This window comes from Apodemus sylvaticus, chromosome 18 (genome assembly GCF_947179515.1).
Source record: "Apodemus sylvaticus chromosome 18, mApoSyl1.1, whole genome shotgun sequence".
Taxonomy (NCBI): domain Eukaryota; kingdom Metazoa; phylum Chordata; class Mammalia; order Rodentia; family Muridae; genus Apodemus; species Apodemus sylvaticus.
In genome coordinates, this window is record NC_067489.1 from 7,197,008 (window position 1) to 7,214,135 (window position 17,128).

The 17,128-nt window shown below is 50.6% G+C and overlaps 1 protein-coding gene across 7 annotated transcripts; it reads left to right on the forward strand.

The window, feature by feature from the left end:
• The first annotated feature begins 18 nt into the window (after nucleotides 1–18).
• Naxd (NAD(P)HX dehydratase) lies at nucleotides 19–16,767 on the forward strand. 7 transcript variants are annotated; one of them, XM_052161933.1, is made up of 10 exons: nucleotides 19–130; nucleotides 4,944–5,011; nucleotides 7,255–7,300; nucleotides 7,709–7,797; nucleotides 8,971–9,079; nucleotides 12,557–12,607; nucleotides 12,686–12,790; nucleotides 13,413–13,533; nucleotides 15,328–15,448; nucleotides 16,345–16,767. In XM_052161933.1, exons 2-10 carry the CDS (start codon nucleotides 4,977–4,979, stop codon nucleotides 16,493–16,495), a joined length of 828 nt encoding a protein of 275 aa, XP_052017893.1. In that variant the 5' UTR covers nucleotides 19–130; nucleotides 4,944–4,976; the 3' UTR covers nucleotides 16,496–16,767. The 7 variants fall into 7 exon arrangements, with proteins under 7 accessions (XP_052017893.1, XP_052017890.1, XP_052017896.1 ...); XM_052161930.1 differs by having other exon boundaries at nucleotides 36–130; nucleotides 4,944–5,094; XM_052161929.1 differs by having other exon boundaries at nucleotides 52–244; nucleotides 4,944–5,094.
• Nucleotides 16,768–17,128: the final 361 nt, after the last annotated feature.

Below are 17,128 nucleotides of genomic sequence, written 5' to 3' on the forward strand. Positions count from 1 at the left end.
GGGGCCGCCGGGCGGAGCCCAGAACACCAATGGCGGTGGCCCGGCGGCCGCGCGGGGGCAGCTGGGAACCCGGAAGTCCGCTGGACCATCATGGGAGTCCGCTGTGTGGCAATCCGCGCCTGCGGGGGAGGTAAGATCGATACCGGCGTCCGGCGGATGGCCGTCCACGCGTGTGGGGCTGCGGCGGCCGTGGTGGCGCTGCTTTCCGCCGCGATAGCGTTCCAGTGGTCGCCGCTGAACGCAGGTACCGGCCGGGGTCGCTTCTTTCTGGCGCTTGCGCGTCCAGCGCCGGGAAGCCGGTGGGACCGGCCGGCGTGAGGATGGAGCTGCCCGCTCCCGCCAGTTATTGAGGGCCTGTCGGGAGACGCGGGCCGTTTCCTGAGCTGGATCGCGTACACACGCTGGCTTGCTTCGCCAGAACCTGTAAGGTGGTGCCTCCAAGTCCGTACTTAGTCTGTCACACCCATTATAAGGCTTCTTTTTGTTTGTTTTGTTTTGTTTTGGATTTGGTGTTTTTTCGAGACAGGGTTTCTCTGTATAGTCCTGGCTGTCCTGGAACTCACTCTGTGGACCAGGCTGGCCTCGAACTCAGAAATCCGCCTGCCTCTGCCTCCCAGAGTGCTGGGATCACAGGCGTGCGCCACCTCCTCCCGGCTTTAGAAGGCTTCTATACACTCCTTTATTTAGAGATTTTTTTTCTTTTGGTAATTGCCTTACATTTTCAGACATTCTGATTAGCAATTTTTTTTTCTTTGTACTTACTAAGGTTTCATTACTAAATTGACTTGCTAAGTCTCTGCCAAAGACCTGGTAGAGTTCTGGGCTTTAGATTTAAAACTGTCTGTATTGGGCTGGAGAGATGGTTCCGGGGCTAAGAGTCATGACTGCTCTTCCAGAGGTTCAGAGTTCAATTTCCAGCATCCACATGGTGGCTCACAACCATCAGTAATGGGGTCCGATGACCTCTTCTGGTGTGTGTCTGAAGACAGCTACAGTGTACTATAAAAAAAATAAATAAATCTAAAAAGAAAATTGGCTGTGCTTAGAGTGAATCTCACTTAATATAAGGGTTGCTGTCATATGTGCCGGCTTAGAATTCACATTAACTTAAAGCACCTGGGGCACAAGAAGCAGTGGTTGTCTTCCTCAGCTGCTGTTTCTTTAAAGCCAACAAAATGCAAACAGGCTCAACCTGCTTTTCCAGATTCTGTATGGTCTTGGCAACAAAGTCACTTATGTAAATAGTATTTACATTTTAAGTACCCTCTTAACACTGTAGGGGATAAATCCACCAGGCATGGCTGTAAGCCAAATAAAACTTGATCCAGTGTAAAGTGTTGGGAAATCTAACCGACTTCCCTCTAGTCTTTTACTACCAGAGCTCTCTGTCTTGGTGTGAAGTGCCTGATTCTTCAATGTATTCAGGTTATCCTAATGGCATCCTTTTGTGGAACAGATTTATAGTCGTGGGACCGAGAGCAACACACCTCAGTGACAGCACAGCAGGAAAATGTGCTTTAGTCTCAGGTGTTATCTTAGCATTCTCCCCTTTTGGGGTATAGACTCTAGTTTGCTGTCTGTTGCTGTGTTAATCACCACGACTAAAAGCAACCTGTGGAGAAAAGGTTTACTTCAACTCATAGTTCCAGGTTGCAGCCATCTTGAAGAGAAGTCAGGCACTGAAGCAGAGACCATGGAGGAACTCTGTCTACTGGCTTAGCCTGCCTTCTCCTATCACCCCGTGTCACCCGCCTTCACCTGTCCAGGAGTAGCACTGCTTACAATAGGATCCCACACTAATGAAAATGCAAGGCAGTTCCCCACAGACATGCCACAGACTAAGCTGATCCGTGTTGTCCTTCAGTTGAGACTCTCTCTTCCCAGGTGGCTCTTAGCTGTGTCAAGTTGGCATACAAACTAACTATAACTAGGGTCTGTTAACTTAGTGATATTAATTGGGAAGTTTGCTTATCACAAGAATGTTGGGCCACAGACAAGTTAAAATAAATAAGTATTAAATATTAAACTCCCTAAAATACTTGCTTTAGAACGTTCCATCCTTCCTCAACTGAAGTGTTGGGAGAGTTGTGTGGTAGATGCAGCTGCTTCGAAGGACTGGGGCAGAGTCAGGCGAGTGGGGAGCGTAGTGCTGGTTGGTGGTTTGGATTTTATTTGTCATAACTTCGTGACAGGTTGGTTTTTTTTTTAATCCCTCCCAAATGACTTTAGAGACCATTTGAAAAAGATTTTACTCTTTTGGCTAGTCAGGTGAATCACTAGTTAAAGAACAAATTATTTAGCCGTCAGCCAGCAACACTTTTGTAACACGTTGTGTTGGAGCACACCTTGGTGAGCACTGAGTCAGAAAGCGGAGCCTGGAGAAGAGGATTGGAGACAGGTCCCTTACTTGTGATAGGAGGAGGACACGGCGCAGCCCCTCCCAGAGCTGTCCCTCCCGGCATTTCACCTGGGGGAGGGGATTTTCCTGTTCCTAGAATGTGTTTTAGGGGCTGGTGCATCCTAGTTTAAGCTGTACTTTTTCTTTTTTTTTTTGGTTTTTCGAGACAGGGTTTCTCTGTATATCCCTGGAACTCACTCTGTAGACCAGGCTGTCCTTGGTGAGGTCAGGGAGATACTCCAGTCCATACAGCACATGCCGCATAAGCATGAAGCCTTGGAGTCTCTCTCCAGCCCCTGTGGAAAGCGAGGCATGTCGAGTGCTTGTAATCCCAGTGCTGGGAGGGGCCACAGGATCGGTGGGGCTCGCTGGTCAGCCAGTTGAGCATAATCAACAAGACCCAAGTCCTAATGAGAGACCCTGGCTCAAAAAGTGAGGTGGACCTGAGTGATGGCTCAGTCCATAAGGTGACTGCTGCCCAGGCGTGGGGACTGTGGTGCTGGGCCACAGACAGGAGGGCCCGAGACTTGCTGAGCACGCATCCAGTTTAGCCAAAACAAACAGCCCTGGGCTCCATGAGAGACCCTGGCTCAAAAAGTCAGATGGGGAGTGACTGAGGAAAACATCCAACGTTGACCTGATGTCTCCATACACATACATGTTGTGCATGCTTATTACATACTCCATACACACATATGTTCACATGTGCACACTCACTACATCTTCCATACACGCACATGCTCACATGTGCATGTTCATTACACCCCTCCATAGACACACATATTCACATGTGTGCACTCATTATATCCTCCATACACATACATGTTCACATGTGTGCACTCATTACATCCTCCATACACATACATGTTCACATGTGTGCACTCATTACATCCTCAACACACACACATGTTCACATGTGCACACTCATTACACCCCTCCATACACACACATGTTCACATGTGCATGCTCATTACACCCCTCCATACACACACATGTTCTCATGTGTGCACTCGTTACATCCTCCATACACATGTTCTCATATGTACACTCACTACATCCTCCATACACACACATGTTCACATGTGCGCACTCACTACATCCTCCACACACACACATGTTCACATGTGCACACTCACTACATCCTCCATACACACACACATGTTCACATGTGTGCACGCTCATTACACCCCTCCATACACACACATGTTCACATGTGTGCACTCACTACATCCTCCATACACATGTTCTCATATGCACACTCACTACATCCTCCATACACACACATGTTCACATGTGTGAACTCATTACATCCTCCATACACACATGTTCACATGTGTGCACTCATTACATCCTCCATACACACACATGTTCTCATGTGCACACTCATTACATCCCTCCATACACACAGATTTATGTGTGTACACTCACTACATCCTCCATACACACACATGTTCACATGTGCACACTCCCCACCTCTACACAAATACACACAAAGGGGAAAAACAAGATAGGCTACTTCTGAAGAACAGTTCCAAGGTTGGCCTTTGGCCTTCATGTGCACATGCTACCCACACCCCATGGAATGTAGTGGAACATTTTATTGAGTAAAGTCAGGCTAGGAAAGTCTGAACTGAAATCTCTCCTCCAAGGAGCTGAGGGAGCTTTGACCTGAGTGGCAACTTCATTTGGGAAAATAGTGTTTGTCTTCAGGGATCCGTAGGTTCTATAGACTGTGTAGATAGTGCATACAGACGTGTGCTTTATGATTCTAGAGAATATAAGCCTAGGGTTCTTCCCCTACAGCTGAGCTGTCATAAATACTCAAAGTACACATCCACAGGAAGCTTTTCAAGAAAGGCAATTAAAATGGAGGTAATTAAACACTCAAGGAGGTGCCACTGCTCCACGGTGCCACCTTAAGATGTTCTATGTGGGGCTGGAGAGATGGCTCAGCGGTTAAGAGCACTGATTGCTCTTCCAGAGGTCCATGAGTTCAAACCCCAGCAGCCACATGGTGACTTCACAACAATCTGTAATGAGAAACAAATAAAAAACTTATGGGGCGGGGCAAGAGGGAGAAGGGAAGGGGGAAGATGTGCTATGTTTAGAGCGTTCCCCAGTTACTGTTTAATTAGTATCTGAGTGTGGAAAAGCAGTCGGGGATAACAGGACGGCTCCATCAGGCTTCTGACTAAACGGAAGGTTGTAAAAGGGAGCTGGTTTTCCAGAGAAGATTGGTGTGAAATGAAAGAGAAGGTGTTCAATGATCTATATTTTTAGGTTGATAAAATTGTGGAAGATGAAGTCAGTCTTCACACACATACTGGCACATCAAAGAAAGCTTGGTAAACTTGTACACACACACACACACACTGCCTGGCACATTACAGAAAGTTTGGTGGACAGTGCGCTACTATTAACCTGTCACTTCTGACCATCACTTCTCCAAGAACTAAAAAACTTCTGGTAAACTTGAGAGTTGATACAGTCAACTTTGGGAAGCATGTTGGATGGTCTGTAATGACTTCATTTTCCTGTTTTGCAGTTTTACAAAGAGCATTGTCCCTCCATACAGTGCATGCAACAGAGGACATGGAAAACCTTTTTCAGTTGGTGAGAAACATTGTGCCTACTCTGACGTTGAAGAAACACAAGGGGCAAGATGGAAGAATAGGCATAGTCGGGGGCTGTCAAGAGTGAGTGCTGTCTGAAGACCTCTTCAGAAAGGCCCTTCCCTCCTGCCTGTCCAGCCACATCTACCTTCCTCTGTGCACCTACCTTTCCCCGTCCGTCTGTCCATCTGTCTGTTCACCCAAATGCAGTGATCGTTTCCAAATGCAGTCTGAAAGGATGCAACATACTTCTCAGTGATTACCTTTCTGACCCAGATTAAGGCTGAGGGGCCCGGACGGCTCGCCCACCAGTGTTTGTGTTTCTGTTGTTGTGCTTTGGGTCCTCTCACCCTAGTGGTGTGTCCATGTGCCGTGTAGAAGGTGGGCTTCGAGCTCCTGTGGGCCTGGGGAGCCCCTCTCAACGGGTTTTTGCACATGTGAGCACTTAGCAGGCCCCAGTGCACTGTGCACGGGGAGGAGGTTTCCAAGTCGTGCATGGCGTTCTGTAGTCTGTTAGCTTGAGACCCATCTTATCGTCTCTTTCTCTCTCTATCTCTCTCTCTCCCTCTCTCTCTCTCTCCTCTCTCTCTCTACTATGTAAGGATCTGTCACCTTGTCTGTGGCCTCAGTGTCTGCCTCTGGCCCCAGTTCTTCCCTGGTTCCTGTTTGAGAGCCTGCTAACTTTCTGCCTGCACTTACGTCACACCTCTGTAAATACACGGCTACATGGTTTTTCTTGAGATAGTTTCCCACCAAGCTACCCTCAAACCTGGAATCCTCCTGTCTCATCGCCCCAGATGCTGGCATCACTGGTGTGTTGGCCTTGCCGCTCCTTCACTGTCTCACCCATGCTTCCTTCTCCTCTCTTAGCTCTTCTTTGGTGTAATTTGAAATGCCTTCCTTAGGAAGTTCAGCCAGCAGTCACTTGTTCCCTGGGCCTCTGTGCTTCACAGGCTGTGAAGCAGCTGTGGAGAGCTTGGGTGACAGAGCCACCATGTGGTTCCAGCCACAAGCTCTGCTTTTCCCTCTGAATTTCATTCCTAATTGGACTCAGACTTTGCAGCCGAACTGTTAGCTGGTGAAGCTGGTTGTGTGTCTTGTGGGTTGTGTTTGCTCTCCTGCTATCCCTGTGCTTCCTTGGCAGCGGGTAAGCCTCCTCGCAGGTTCCTGATGCACTGTGGCCGTGCTGGCCAACAGCCGTGGTAATCTGGAGATCTGGCCAGCTGTGGGCTTGGTGGGCAGCAGCTGTGGGACTCTGGAGCCCCACGCCTTCAGTACCCCAGTTTGTTTGAGCTTTAAGTCCTGTCTGCTCACTTCATACTCACCCGAATCATGTGCTCTAGAAGCCCTTTATTTGGCCAGCCTGGATCTCACTGTGTGGGTTTTGGTATGCCCCATCAGTCCGGTGTAACTCTCCCCTGGTCTGTTGGTGTCTGTGACCACCTCAGCGCCTTTCCATCCCAGGGACTTCCGAGTGCTGGAGGACTCTGAGTGCCTGTGGCCTGAGCAGCCTTTCTCTGCTCTGTAGTGTCTTGTCATGAAGCACGTCCCTGTGTGGAAGTGAGAGCCTGGGCGGGGCCTGTGTGGGTCTTCTGTGGTGGTGATTTGGACCCACTTTGGTGACACTGCTGTGGAAGAGCAGGTCACATGTGGAGGACAGTCTCAGGTTCTGCGTACTCAGCATCTATCTGCCCCTGGTTTGTTTCTCTGGGGGAGAGGACATACCAGCGGCCATGAGCATAGTGACTCTGTACTTGAACACCTTGTCAAGGATGTCTGCTGTGCCATCAGAGCCCAGACGGGATGCTGGGAACCACACAGCAGCGGTGCAGTGACTAGTGTGGCCAGTGGCCCTTTGTGGCCTCTGTGCATGTCACTCAGAGAAGGCAGGGTCTCCGTCTCTGAGGACCTGTGTCTGCTGACTGGTGGCAGTCATCTCCTCCTTCTCCCTGACGAAAGCCTGTAGCCAGCTAGCTCTCCTCTGTACCTGGTATGGACACCTTCGTGCACAAGCCAGTGGTGAGGGCTGACCACAGATGTCACGTGACACCTCTCTAATTCTGTTCTTGTGTGAATGTTTACTGAGTCATCTCCGCGTTGAGTTTGTGTTTTGAGCTAGAGTCTCTATCACTTGTTGATAACTCATATATGTTGACATATAGTTCTTACCTGCCTGTATTGGTGACATATTACTGCAAATGTGTTTGCTTCGCTGAGGTTCTGATTCCAGTGTTTCCATTTCAGGTACACAGGAGCACCATATTTTGCAGGAATCTCAGCTCTGAAAGTGGTAGGTTTACCTCAGAGTCTTTCATTGGGGTTTCTCTGGTTAAAAGTTGGGTTGTTTAGGGACTTGGGGAATTGGCTTTGCATATAAGGACATGTGAAACACAGGCATGAGGGTCTGTGTTCACTGGCCAGCAGCCCAGCCCCAGGCTCCATGAGACCCTGCTTCTGGAATACATCAGAGGACGAGGAAGCCTCCTGATGCCTCCTCCTGCCTCTGGGTACAAAGTGCACAGCACATAGGCATACACGAGCGCACGCCATTTCCCCATGACGTTACTGAATTTCTATCACAGAACATTTGCTCTAGTTACATATGAACAATTTAAGTGTGTGTGTGTGTGTGTGTGTGTGTGTGTGTGTGTGGTCCAGTTGAACATGGCTTTCTCTGAGCCCAACTCTCACTTCTCAGGGTGCAGATTTGACTCACGTGTTCTGTGCCAGGGAGGCCGCGCCAGTGATCAAGTCCTACAGCCCAGAGCTGATTGTCCACCCAGTCCTGTGAGTGTGTAGAACGGGTGTCTTCCCCTGCGCAGCACTGTCACACTTCTGTGTCTGCTGGGCTTCGTGGTGCATACCTGTTACCCCGCTACTTAGGCTGGCTCAGGCCAGAGGCTTGCAAATTGGAGGCCGGCTTGGACAGCAGCCCTGTCTCAAAAGAAACTTGTCAAAGTATCTAGGATGTAACTCTCCAAGTGGAAGTTTGACCCCTAGCTCCACAAACAAAAAGCAAGCCATAGTGAGGCCACTGTTTCACATCAGCATGAGACAGCTGAAGGATAGAGGATAGACCTAGGGCTCAGGAGCAACAGATGCCGTGCTGTGTGGGGACTCAGTCTCGGCGTCCTGTGGGGCCTGTGTAGGTAAGGTGGCCTGAGGCACATGCTCACAGTGCCTGGGTTCTGTAGGGTTCTGTAGGGTTCCGTGGGCAGCTCCGGGCTGAGCAGTGTGTGCTCCAGGGGCTCCTCAGAGCTTCATTGATGAGGGGCCCACGTGTGTCCCTGAGCAGTGTCACCAAGCATGGGACATGCCTAGGGAGCTCGGGAGCATGTTCTTTGTGCCCCACTTTAACCAGTGCTGTGGGCTGAAGAGCAGCTCAGCAGCTGAGAGCACTGGCTGCTCGTGCCTAGGAGCCAGGTCATGGCAGCTCACAGCCATCTACGTGTAACTCCAGCTTCAGGGGAGGTGGTGCCCTCTGACCTCTGCGGGCACTGGGTACACGTGTAGTGTACAGACATATGTGCGGGGAGAAAATATTTAATGGAGTAATGCAGTCTTAAAAAGCTAGAGCAAAAGTAAAGAAGACCAAGGAGATGCAAAGGTCAGATGCATCCTGGGGAGGGAAAGCACAGGGCTGTGGTCAGTTCTTAGCCAACAGTCTGCCCTTGAGTCCCCGGTGCTGAGGCAGCCCTGATTCTTGTGCTATTCCGTCCGGAATGTGCGTGTGTGGGATGTTCCCATGAGCGGTGGCTAGGGAGAGGGCCCGTGGGAACTTCTGTACTAGTGTACATATTCACTATACACCTAAATTATTCACAGTAAAATGGTTTAGAGCAGGGCACTTCCATATGTGTTCAGGGTCTTGGGTTCAGTCCCCAACACACACACAAAACGAGGTTTCAGATAAACAAACGAAAGCCTGGAGAAAACCATTTTGCCTTTTTCTCTTATTAGTGACAGTTCTAATGCTGTTGAGGAGGTGGAGAAATGGCTCCCCAGGCTGCATGCCCTTGTCGTGGGACCTGGCCTAGGTAGAGATGACCTTCTTCTCAACAATGTGAGGGTAAGTGGTGTCCTGCTAAGCACTGTCCCTCAGGGGTAGCATTCCCTTGTCCCCCAGGCCCAGTACTGCTGCTGCCGGTCTTTGGAAGCGGGTGGGGATGTGCTGTGGGGCAGAGGGGAGGACAGGACGCCACGAGTGGTGAGGGGCTTCCCGAACGGGCGGACTAGCATCTCTGCTCTGGAGGTTTCTCAGGAGCAGCTGCAGAGAGCACAGGTTGCATGACATTTCCGCCTGGCTTCACAGAGGTCAGCAAACATGAGGTTTGGACGACCCTTCTAGTGTGAACCTGCTTGCCACAGGAATGGATTCTGTGTTGTTGTGACTGGGCAGCAGGTTGTCGCATCTGTCGTTCATATTGCAGTGTGTCAGGTGTTTCCTCCTTCCCGCATCAGTCAGCATCCTGGTGGAATCCAGGGTCCTAAGTAACGGGGTCTGGGTCTGGCTCTGATGGAGTCCATGCTTTCCCCAGTCATAGGATCAGTCCCTTGATTTGTAGAGGAGGCTGGGGCTGTGGAAGCTGACGCTGTAGATCAGGGTTCCCAGCCTCCTAGCGCTACACGCTCGAATACAGCTCCCAGGACTGCTGCATTCACAGTTAGCTTCTTGTTCACAAGCTGGTTCAGACCTGTTATCTGGAATGCTCTCATCACGCCACACTTCTTCTGCAGCCTGCCCTGTGGGTCCCAGAGACACTTGCCTGGCGTAGGTTTGTATCTCTCATGTCTAAACAACTTCAATAGCTCTCTGAGAGTTGTGTACTTGCTGTCAGGCCGTGTCTTTGAGTGATGTTTTATGTTCACACACACACCTTCACCAGGCTCTGCTCCTGTGCTCGCTTGCTGTGGCAAACCTCTCCAGTGTCCAAGCGTTAGCTTTGGCTGCTACTCTGCTGTATCAGGGAAGACTAGCAGAGCCCCTAGTGTCGCTGTGCCAAAGACCATGAAATCAGAAATGGATCTAAGATCTGAATAGCAGCACTTTTGGTTAACAGTAAAGCCAGAGGCACAGCACGCAGGCAGATTGTTGTTAAGGAAGGAAATGGACTTCTCTGAGGCTCCTGTACCCAGGCCTTGCTTAGGGGGCTTTTGAACTTGGGCCAGTACCAGACATGATACATGCTTCTTACCCAGGCACATTTGTCAGTGTGCTGACAGTCTAATGTTAGCTTGACACAAGCTAGTCATCAGAGAGGAGGGAGCTTGAATTGAGAAGATGTTTCCATAAGATTGGCGGAAGGCAGGCCTGTAGAGCATTTTCTTGGGCAGTGACTGGCGGTAGGCAGGCCTGTAGGGCATTTTCTTAGGCAGTGATTGGTGGTGGGCAGGCCTGTAGGGCATTTTCTTGGGCAGTGATTGGTGGTAGGCAGGCCTGTAGGGCATTTTCTTAGGCAGTGATTGGTGGTAGGCAGGCCTGTAGGGCATTTTCTTAGGCAGTGACTGGCGATAGGCAGGCCTGTAGAGCATTTTCTTAGGCAGTGATTGGTGGTAGGCAGGCCTGTAGGGCATTTTCTTAGGCAGTGACTGGCGGTAGGCAGGCCTGTAGAGCATTTTCTTAGGCAGTGATTGGTGGTAGGCAGGCCTGGGCATTTTCTTAGGCAGTGATTGGTGGTAGGCAGGCCTGTAGGGCATTTTCTTAGGCAGTGATTGGTGGTAGGCAGGCCTGTAGGGCATTTTCTTAGGCAGTGATTGGTGGTAGGCAGGCCTGTAGGGCATTTTCTTAGGCAGTGATTGGTGGTAGGCAGGCCTATAGGGCATTTTCCTAGTTAGTGATTGATGGGTAGGGACAGAACCATTGTGAGTGCTCCTGGGCTCTGTAAGAAAGGCAGAGCAAGCCATGAGCAGCAAGCCAGTAAGCAGCACCCTCCATGGCCTCTGCATCTGCTCCTGCCTCCAGGTTCCTGCCCTGTGTGAGTTTCTGCCTGGACTTCCTTTAGTGGTGAATTGTGATGTAGTATAAGCCAAATAAACTCTTTCCTCTCCGGGTTGTTTTGTCAGTGTTTCCTCCTGGCAGCAGTCTCCCTGACCTGGACCTTTGGGAAAAAAGGACTAAGCGTCTCAGGCTCCAGTTACAGTTACTTTGTCTCCTCATGTTTTCCCTGTCCATCACTGTTTTCTTCTAATTTAAATATGTGTGCACGTTACCAAGTGTGGATGAGGTCAGAGGTCAACTTGCAGGAGTCAGTTCCGATGAGCAGCAGGCACCTTCAGTCTGACCACTTTACTAGCTCATCTGATTGCCTTGTGGTCTTCTCATAGTACATTGGTTGATAATTAACAACTATTATGATTACATGTGTATCAGTACTTTAAAACAGGAAACCTGAAGTTTTCAGTATAGGATCACGGTATAGTTCTATTGGGAAAATGGTCCACTGTTGTTACAATTACTTGCTGTTTAAAAGCATGTAAATGGAATGGTAAGGAAAATGGATAACTGATGATTTGGAGAATTCCTAAAACTTCAGCCTTCAAGTCCTGAAGTGTCATGTGAGCTGGGTATGTGGCAGTGGTAGGTGGTCTTCATGGGCAGGCCTGCTGGTCTGCCCTGATGGTTTATAACCGCCCACACTGGTTGGTTTGCTTGCCCGTGCCCTGTGACCGGGAAGGAAGCACTGTCTACTCTTTGCCTCTTGAGGGGATGCAGTTGTTCTGTAGGAGGCGTTAGAGCAGGCAGGGAGGCAGACGATCAGTGCGGTGAGAGTGGCGCTCACATGGGCCTGACTGTGGTAACTGGCGCTGGGCCAAGACTTCTCAGAGCCTGGGCCAGGCTTTAACCATATTTAAGCACAGCACAATTCTAGAAAACAGAATTCATTGAAGACATGCTTACCCTGAGATTCTTTTTTTTTCCCCCAGACAGGGTTCCTCTGTGTAGTCCTGGCTATCCTGGAACTCACTCTGTAGACCAGGCTGGCCTCAAACTCAGAAATCCGCCTGCCTCTGCCTCCCAAGTGCTGGGATTAAAGGCGCACGCCACCACTGCCTGGCTACCCTGAGATTCTTACAGAGTGTGTCTGGCTTCTTACACAAGAATGGGTAGTGTGAACTCAGAGATGGTGCCCAAGATTTAGGGTCTGTGGAGACTGAGTTAAACATAATGCTTATGGTGTCAGCATTGCCCTGGTCCTAAGATAACACAGAAGTCACTTAGGCGGTTGTGATGATGCACAAGTGATGTGTCTGTCACTCATAATGGTGTGTTTATGGCCTAGGAGCAATGCGTAACATCTAGGGGAAGGGTCTCAGGGAAGTAAAGCATAGATCCTGGGAGAAATGGGCAGAGCCTGGCTCACCAGACAGCAAAGGGCACCAGGTCGTAAACTCCATCCTTCCCAGCATTCCATGAGGAATAGCTGAGCACCTTGTCCCATTGAAGGAAGGTAGGCTGTGTTAGACTTTCCTGCTTCTCCGGTGCGGATCTGTCTGCACACGGCCTTTTTGCCCTCCAACACTGGTCAGCTTCTCTGCTTTTCTGCAGGGCATTTTGGAATCAACCAAGGCCAGGGACATCCCTGTCGTCATTGATGCGGTGAGTGTGGGCTCACCTCCCACAGTCAGCAGGGGTCTCTGAGGCCTGCCAGTGAAGGTGTGCCCTTGTTCTGCACAGGATGGGCTGTGGCTGATTGCCCAGCAGCCAGCCCTCATCCACGGCTACCAGAAGGCCATTCTCACCCCCAACCACGTGGAGTTCAGCAGACTCTGGGAAGCTGTGGTGAGTGCATGGGCTGCAGGGGAGAAGGGACGTAGCCTCTTGCCCTGACCTGGGGTGGAATGGCTCAGAGTTGTGCCCATCTCAGGCCATGGCCTGTGTCTGCAAGGAGACTGACTTGTAGGTGTTTGCCTGTGATCCACCATGCATGCTTCCTGGGCCTCCTGTAGTTCCTGTGTGACTTCTGTTGGATGAATGTGGTGCGGCAGGCTTGGGCCAGGGACTGCCCGCTGTGCTCACAGGCCAAGGCGCTCACTGTGTGCTGCAGTGCGAGTCTGCTCCATGGGGTGTGGGAATCTCTAAAATGTGAAACCATGGATCCTGACAGCAGCCGTCTCATAAGCCTGGGCAGTGTGAGAGGGGTGTGTACATCATCTTTATCCAGATTTGTGTTGTGTCCACAAACCTGGGTTAGCCAGGTCTTGTGCTAGCATCGGTCCCTTTGAGGGCTTGGTGCCAATGACGTCCTGGCCATTTTCTACCCCCTGAACCCTTAACCAGTGCCCAATTTCTGTGGATATGACCATCTAAGACTCTGGATGGACAGGTTGGGTAGTCACCTTGCCACCAGTGAGCCCTGTGTCAGAAGGACTTGATTTTCTGTGATTGTTGTCTTGTGTTATAGCTCAGTAGTCCTGTGGACTCCAGGAATCTCAGTGAGTCCACGCTGAAGCTCAGCCAGGCCCTGGGGAACGTCACAGTGGTCCAGAAAGGAGAACAGGACCTGATGTCCAACGGCCAGCAGGGTGAGTGAGGACGGACTCTGCATGTCACTCAGGCCGTGGTGGGGTGGGTGAGTCTGGAAACCACTCGTTCCTTCTCGCATGGTAGTGAATACACTGAACTTGCCAGCCACAGCTTTAAAGGCCTTGTGTTCACTCCTAAAGGTCTGCACAGGGCTGTGGTGATCACAGACGTATTTTTAGGCTCACAGTGTTGTTATGCTTTTACTCGCGAACACACACACACCTTTTAATCATAGCCCTCAGGAAGCAGAGGCAGGCAGATCTGTTCTGTAAGGCCAGCCTGGTCTACATAGTGAGTTCTAGGATAACCAGAACTACATAGAGGGATCCTATCTCCTACAGACAAACAAAAAAAAACAAGAAAACAAACATACAAAAAAAACTCCACATTTTTGGAAGCAGGTTTGAGCCAGAGATTCTGCACGGTCCTAGGCCACTCCCCCAGCCCGTCACCTCTTTCACCCAGGCACCCACACATAAGAACAGTCATTTGAGTCTTTTGCTGTGTTTTGTCTTAACTGGGAAGTGAAGGAAACCTCAGAGTCGGCATGAACTGGAAATGCCAGCTGCCTCCCTCAGGAGCTTAGGGGTGCTCAGCTGAGAGCAGAGTGGCAGCAGGGACTGTGAGGTGTCCCTAGTAAGTGTGCAGAGCCGGCCAGGCCATCGCATTCTTCAGTAGAAGCTGTTAGCGAGACGCAGTTGTTGACAGGGACCTGAAATTAGAGTTCTTAGAACCCCAAGAGATGGCTCAGCGGTTAAGAGCGCTGAGCGCTGGCTGCTCTTCCAGTGGTTCCCGAGTTCAATGCCCAGCGACTTCATGGTGGCTCACTACCCTCTGTGATGGGATCCTGTGCCCTTTACTGGTGTGTCTGAAGACAGCCACAGTGTGCTCATAGAAATAAAATACATCTTTAAGACAAATGACAAGAAAACTATCCTATGTTATTCAATCTGAAAAATCTGGAAATATTATTACGTGTTGTGCTGGCAGTGCTGTAACATTAAATGAGAAGATTTGGAGCGATGCATACGTGCATTTTAACAATTATTTGAAAATAAAACTGAAGAAGCAAGGATACAAGGGAGATGAAAGAAGACACGAGCCACCAGGGACAGACACAGAGAGTAACACAGATGAAGCTCATGAAAAGAAACTTATTGTAATTGTTCACAAAGTTCAGTTAATTTCTAAGGCAGCTACAGATGAGGGTTTATTCGTACCAGCAGTGGGTCTTTCGGGACTTAGCTCCTTGACTCTAAAATCTCTAAGTCCTATAACTCCTCTCGGACCTACTATCTAATTCTGTTAGGTATCGTGTGTTTCTACTCAATAATAAAAACCACCTTATTATTTTTTTTTAAAAAAAAATACACTCTGGGAGGCAGAGGCAGGCAGATTTCTGAGTTTGAGGCCAGCCTAGTCTACAGAGTGAGTTCCAGGACAGCCAGGGCTACACAGAGAAACCCTGTCTCCAAAAAAAAAAAAAAAAAAAAAAAAAAACACAAAAAAACAAAAAAATAACCAAAACCTTGAGGTGAAGAGGTCGTGCATTGTGAGACCATGAGTATCCACGCAAAGCCAGGACATGCACAGAATGTTCTCAGGACATTTCCCATGTCAGAGGTATACAGTGGTGGCTGGGGTGTCCATGTGGGGATGCTGCTGCTGGGACCCTGGAGGCGTGGTGACGTGACATGCTGGCTGCTGTTCCCGGGCTTGAGCCCCGTGGGTTGAGGTGTAGTCCTCCTTGGAACAAGCAGGGAGGAGCAGCTCATGGTGTCTGTTCTGTGCAGTGCTTGTGTGCAGCCAGGAAGGCAGCAGCCGCAGGTGTGGCGGGCAAGGCGATCTCCTGTCGGGCTCGCTGGGTGTCATGATGCACTGGGCCCTCCGTGCCGGACCAGAGAAAACTAACGGGTATGGCGCGCCTCTGTCTGCCCTGCTTTGACACTGTTCCTCTGTGCAATCTCCGTAATATCCCTGGGGAGCTCTCAGTGCCCTGGGAGACGTTAGAAGCCAAGGTTCCCTGCCACAGGAGCTCTACACACACCTGCCACACAAATCTACCAGTTGCAGGTGTGGCCCTGGCGTTGGTGCTAACCAAGCAGCCATGGTTGGTTGACACCATTGTGGGGAGTTCAGCGGGGGTGTCTGTAAACTGAGGGTAGAGAGCACTCATCCTCACGGCTGGGAGTCTCTGGGACAGCAGGATGCTAAGCTCACGGGCCGTGCCCACATCTCTGACCTGTGGACCATTATGGCCATACATCTGGGCATGGATGTGCAGCTCCTGGGGCCACACACTACCACTGGGGCTGGAGGGGGCGTGTCTCAGGTGGCCTTGACAGTCTCCAGATCAGATATGCATACCAGTGGTGCAGAGGCGCTTCTGGTCTGTCCTGTGGCTCAAAACGGAGTGTGCAATGGAACAGCAGGTCTGCTGCATGCAGGCCTCGGGCATTCTACCACACTCCGAGAACAGCAGTGAGCACCATTAAAGCCCCCTCCCCGCCCCCAACAGGCACCGCACAGCTGGAGAACTCTTCCCTCTGTGGGCTCTGGCCAGCTCCAGGAATGGGACCAGGGCCTCTGAGTGCGCATTAGGCCTGCGCTGCCACTGCACCGTACCCCAGTCCTAGTGAGCATGCCCGGTGCCTGCCAATGCGCAGCTGCAGTAAAGTGGCCTCTTGGGAACCCGGCTGGCTTGAGGTTGCTATTTGGGAGTTGAAGGTAGAAACAGGGTGACAACTCAGCCCTGAGCCCTCACTGCGGCCTGCAGCTCGAAAGCCTTTGACTGTGCTCTTCTCCTGCAGCTGCAGCCCTCTCCTGGTGGCTGCCTGGGCTGCCTGCACACTCACAAGGGAGTGTAACCACCAGGCCTTCCAGAAGTATGGGCGCTCCACCACCACCACCGACATGATCGCCGAGGTAGGAACTGCCTTCAGCAGGCTCTTCACGACCTGAGCCAGTGCAGCCTGGGGCTCCACAGACTGAATCCTCCGTATGCCCAGACTCGGGCTCAGCAGCACTCGGTACTTGATGGATTTAGCCTCATCTAGCTGACGGGGCTAGGACATGGCTGTCTATCCTGACTAATGTCAGGATGACAACTACCACACTATCTGGTCTTCCATGGTTTTCTTGGCATCTCAAAAATAGCTGAAAAGAAAATGAGAATAAAATTCCTCCCAGCAGCCCAACTGAATCTGGGCTTGCTCTGAGGCAGGACATTTGGAGTCTGTGGTTGTTCTCTGCTTCTCTTACCTTTTCGATACTAGACAGTCACCCCACCACACACAGGGCTCCACCCTTCCGTTACTATAGACAGTCACCCCTCACGGGGCTCCACCCTTCCGTTACTATAGACAGTCACCCCTCACGGGGCTCCACCCTTCCGTTACTATAGACAGTCACCCCTCACGGGGCTCCACCCTTCCGTTACTATAGACAGTCACCCCCACAGGGCTCCAGTCTTCTGGTGGCTGGGGAGTGCAGGATTTGGTTTTTAACTGGGGCTCACAGGATGCCATGGGCATTCTTGGGCCCTCTAGTTTTCTGTTCAGTGACTGAATGCAATGTTAGTGAAGTCGCTCAGAA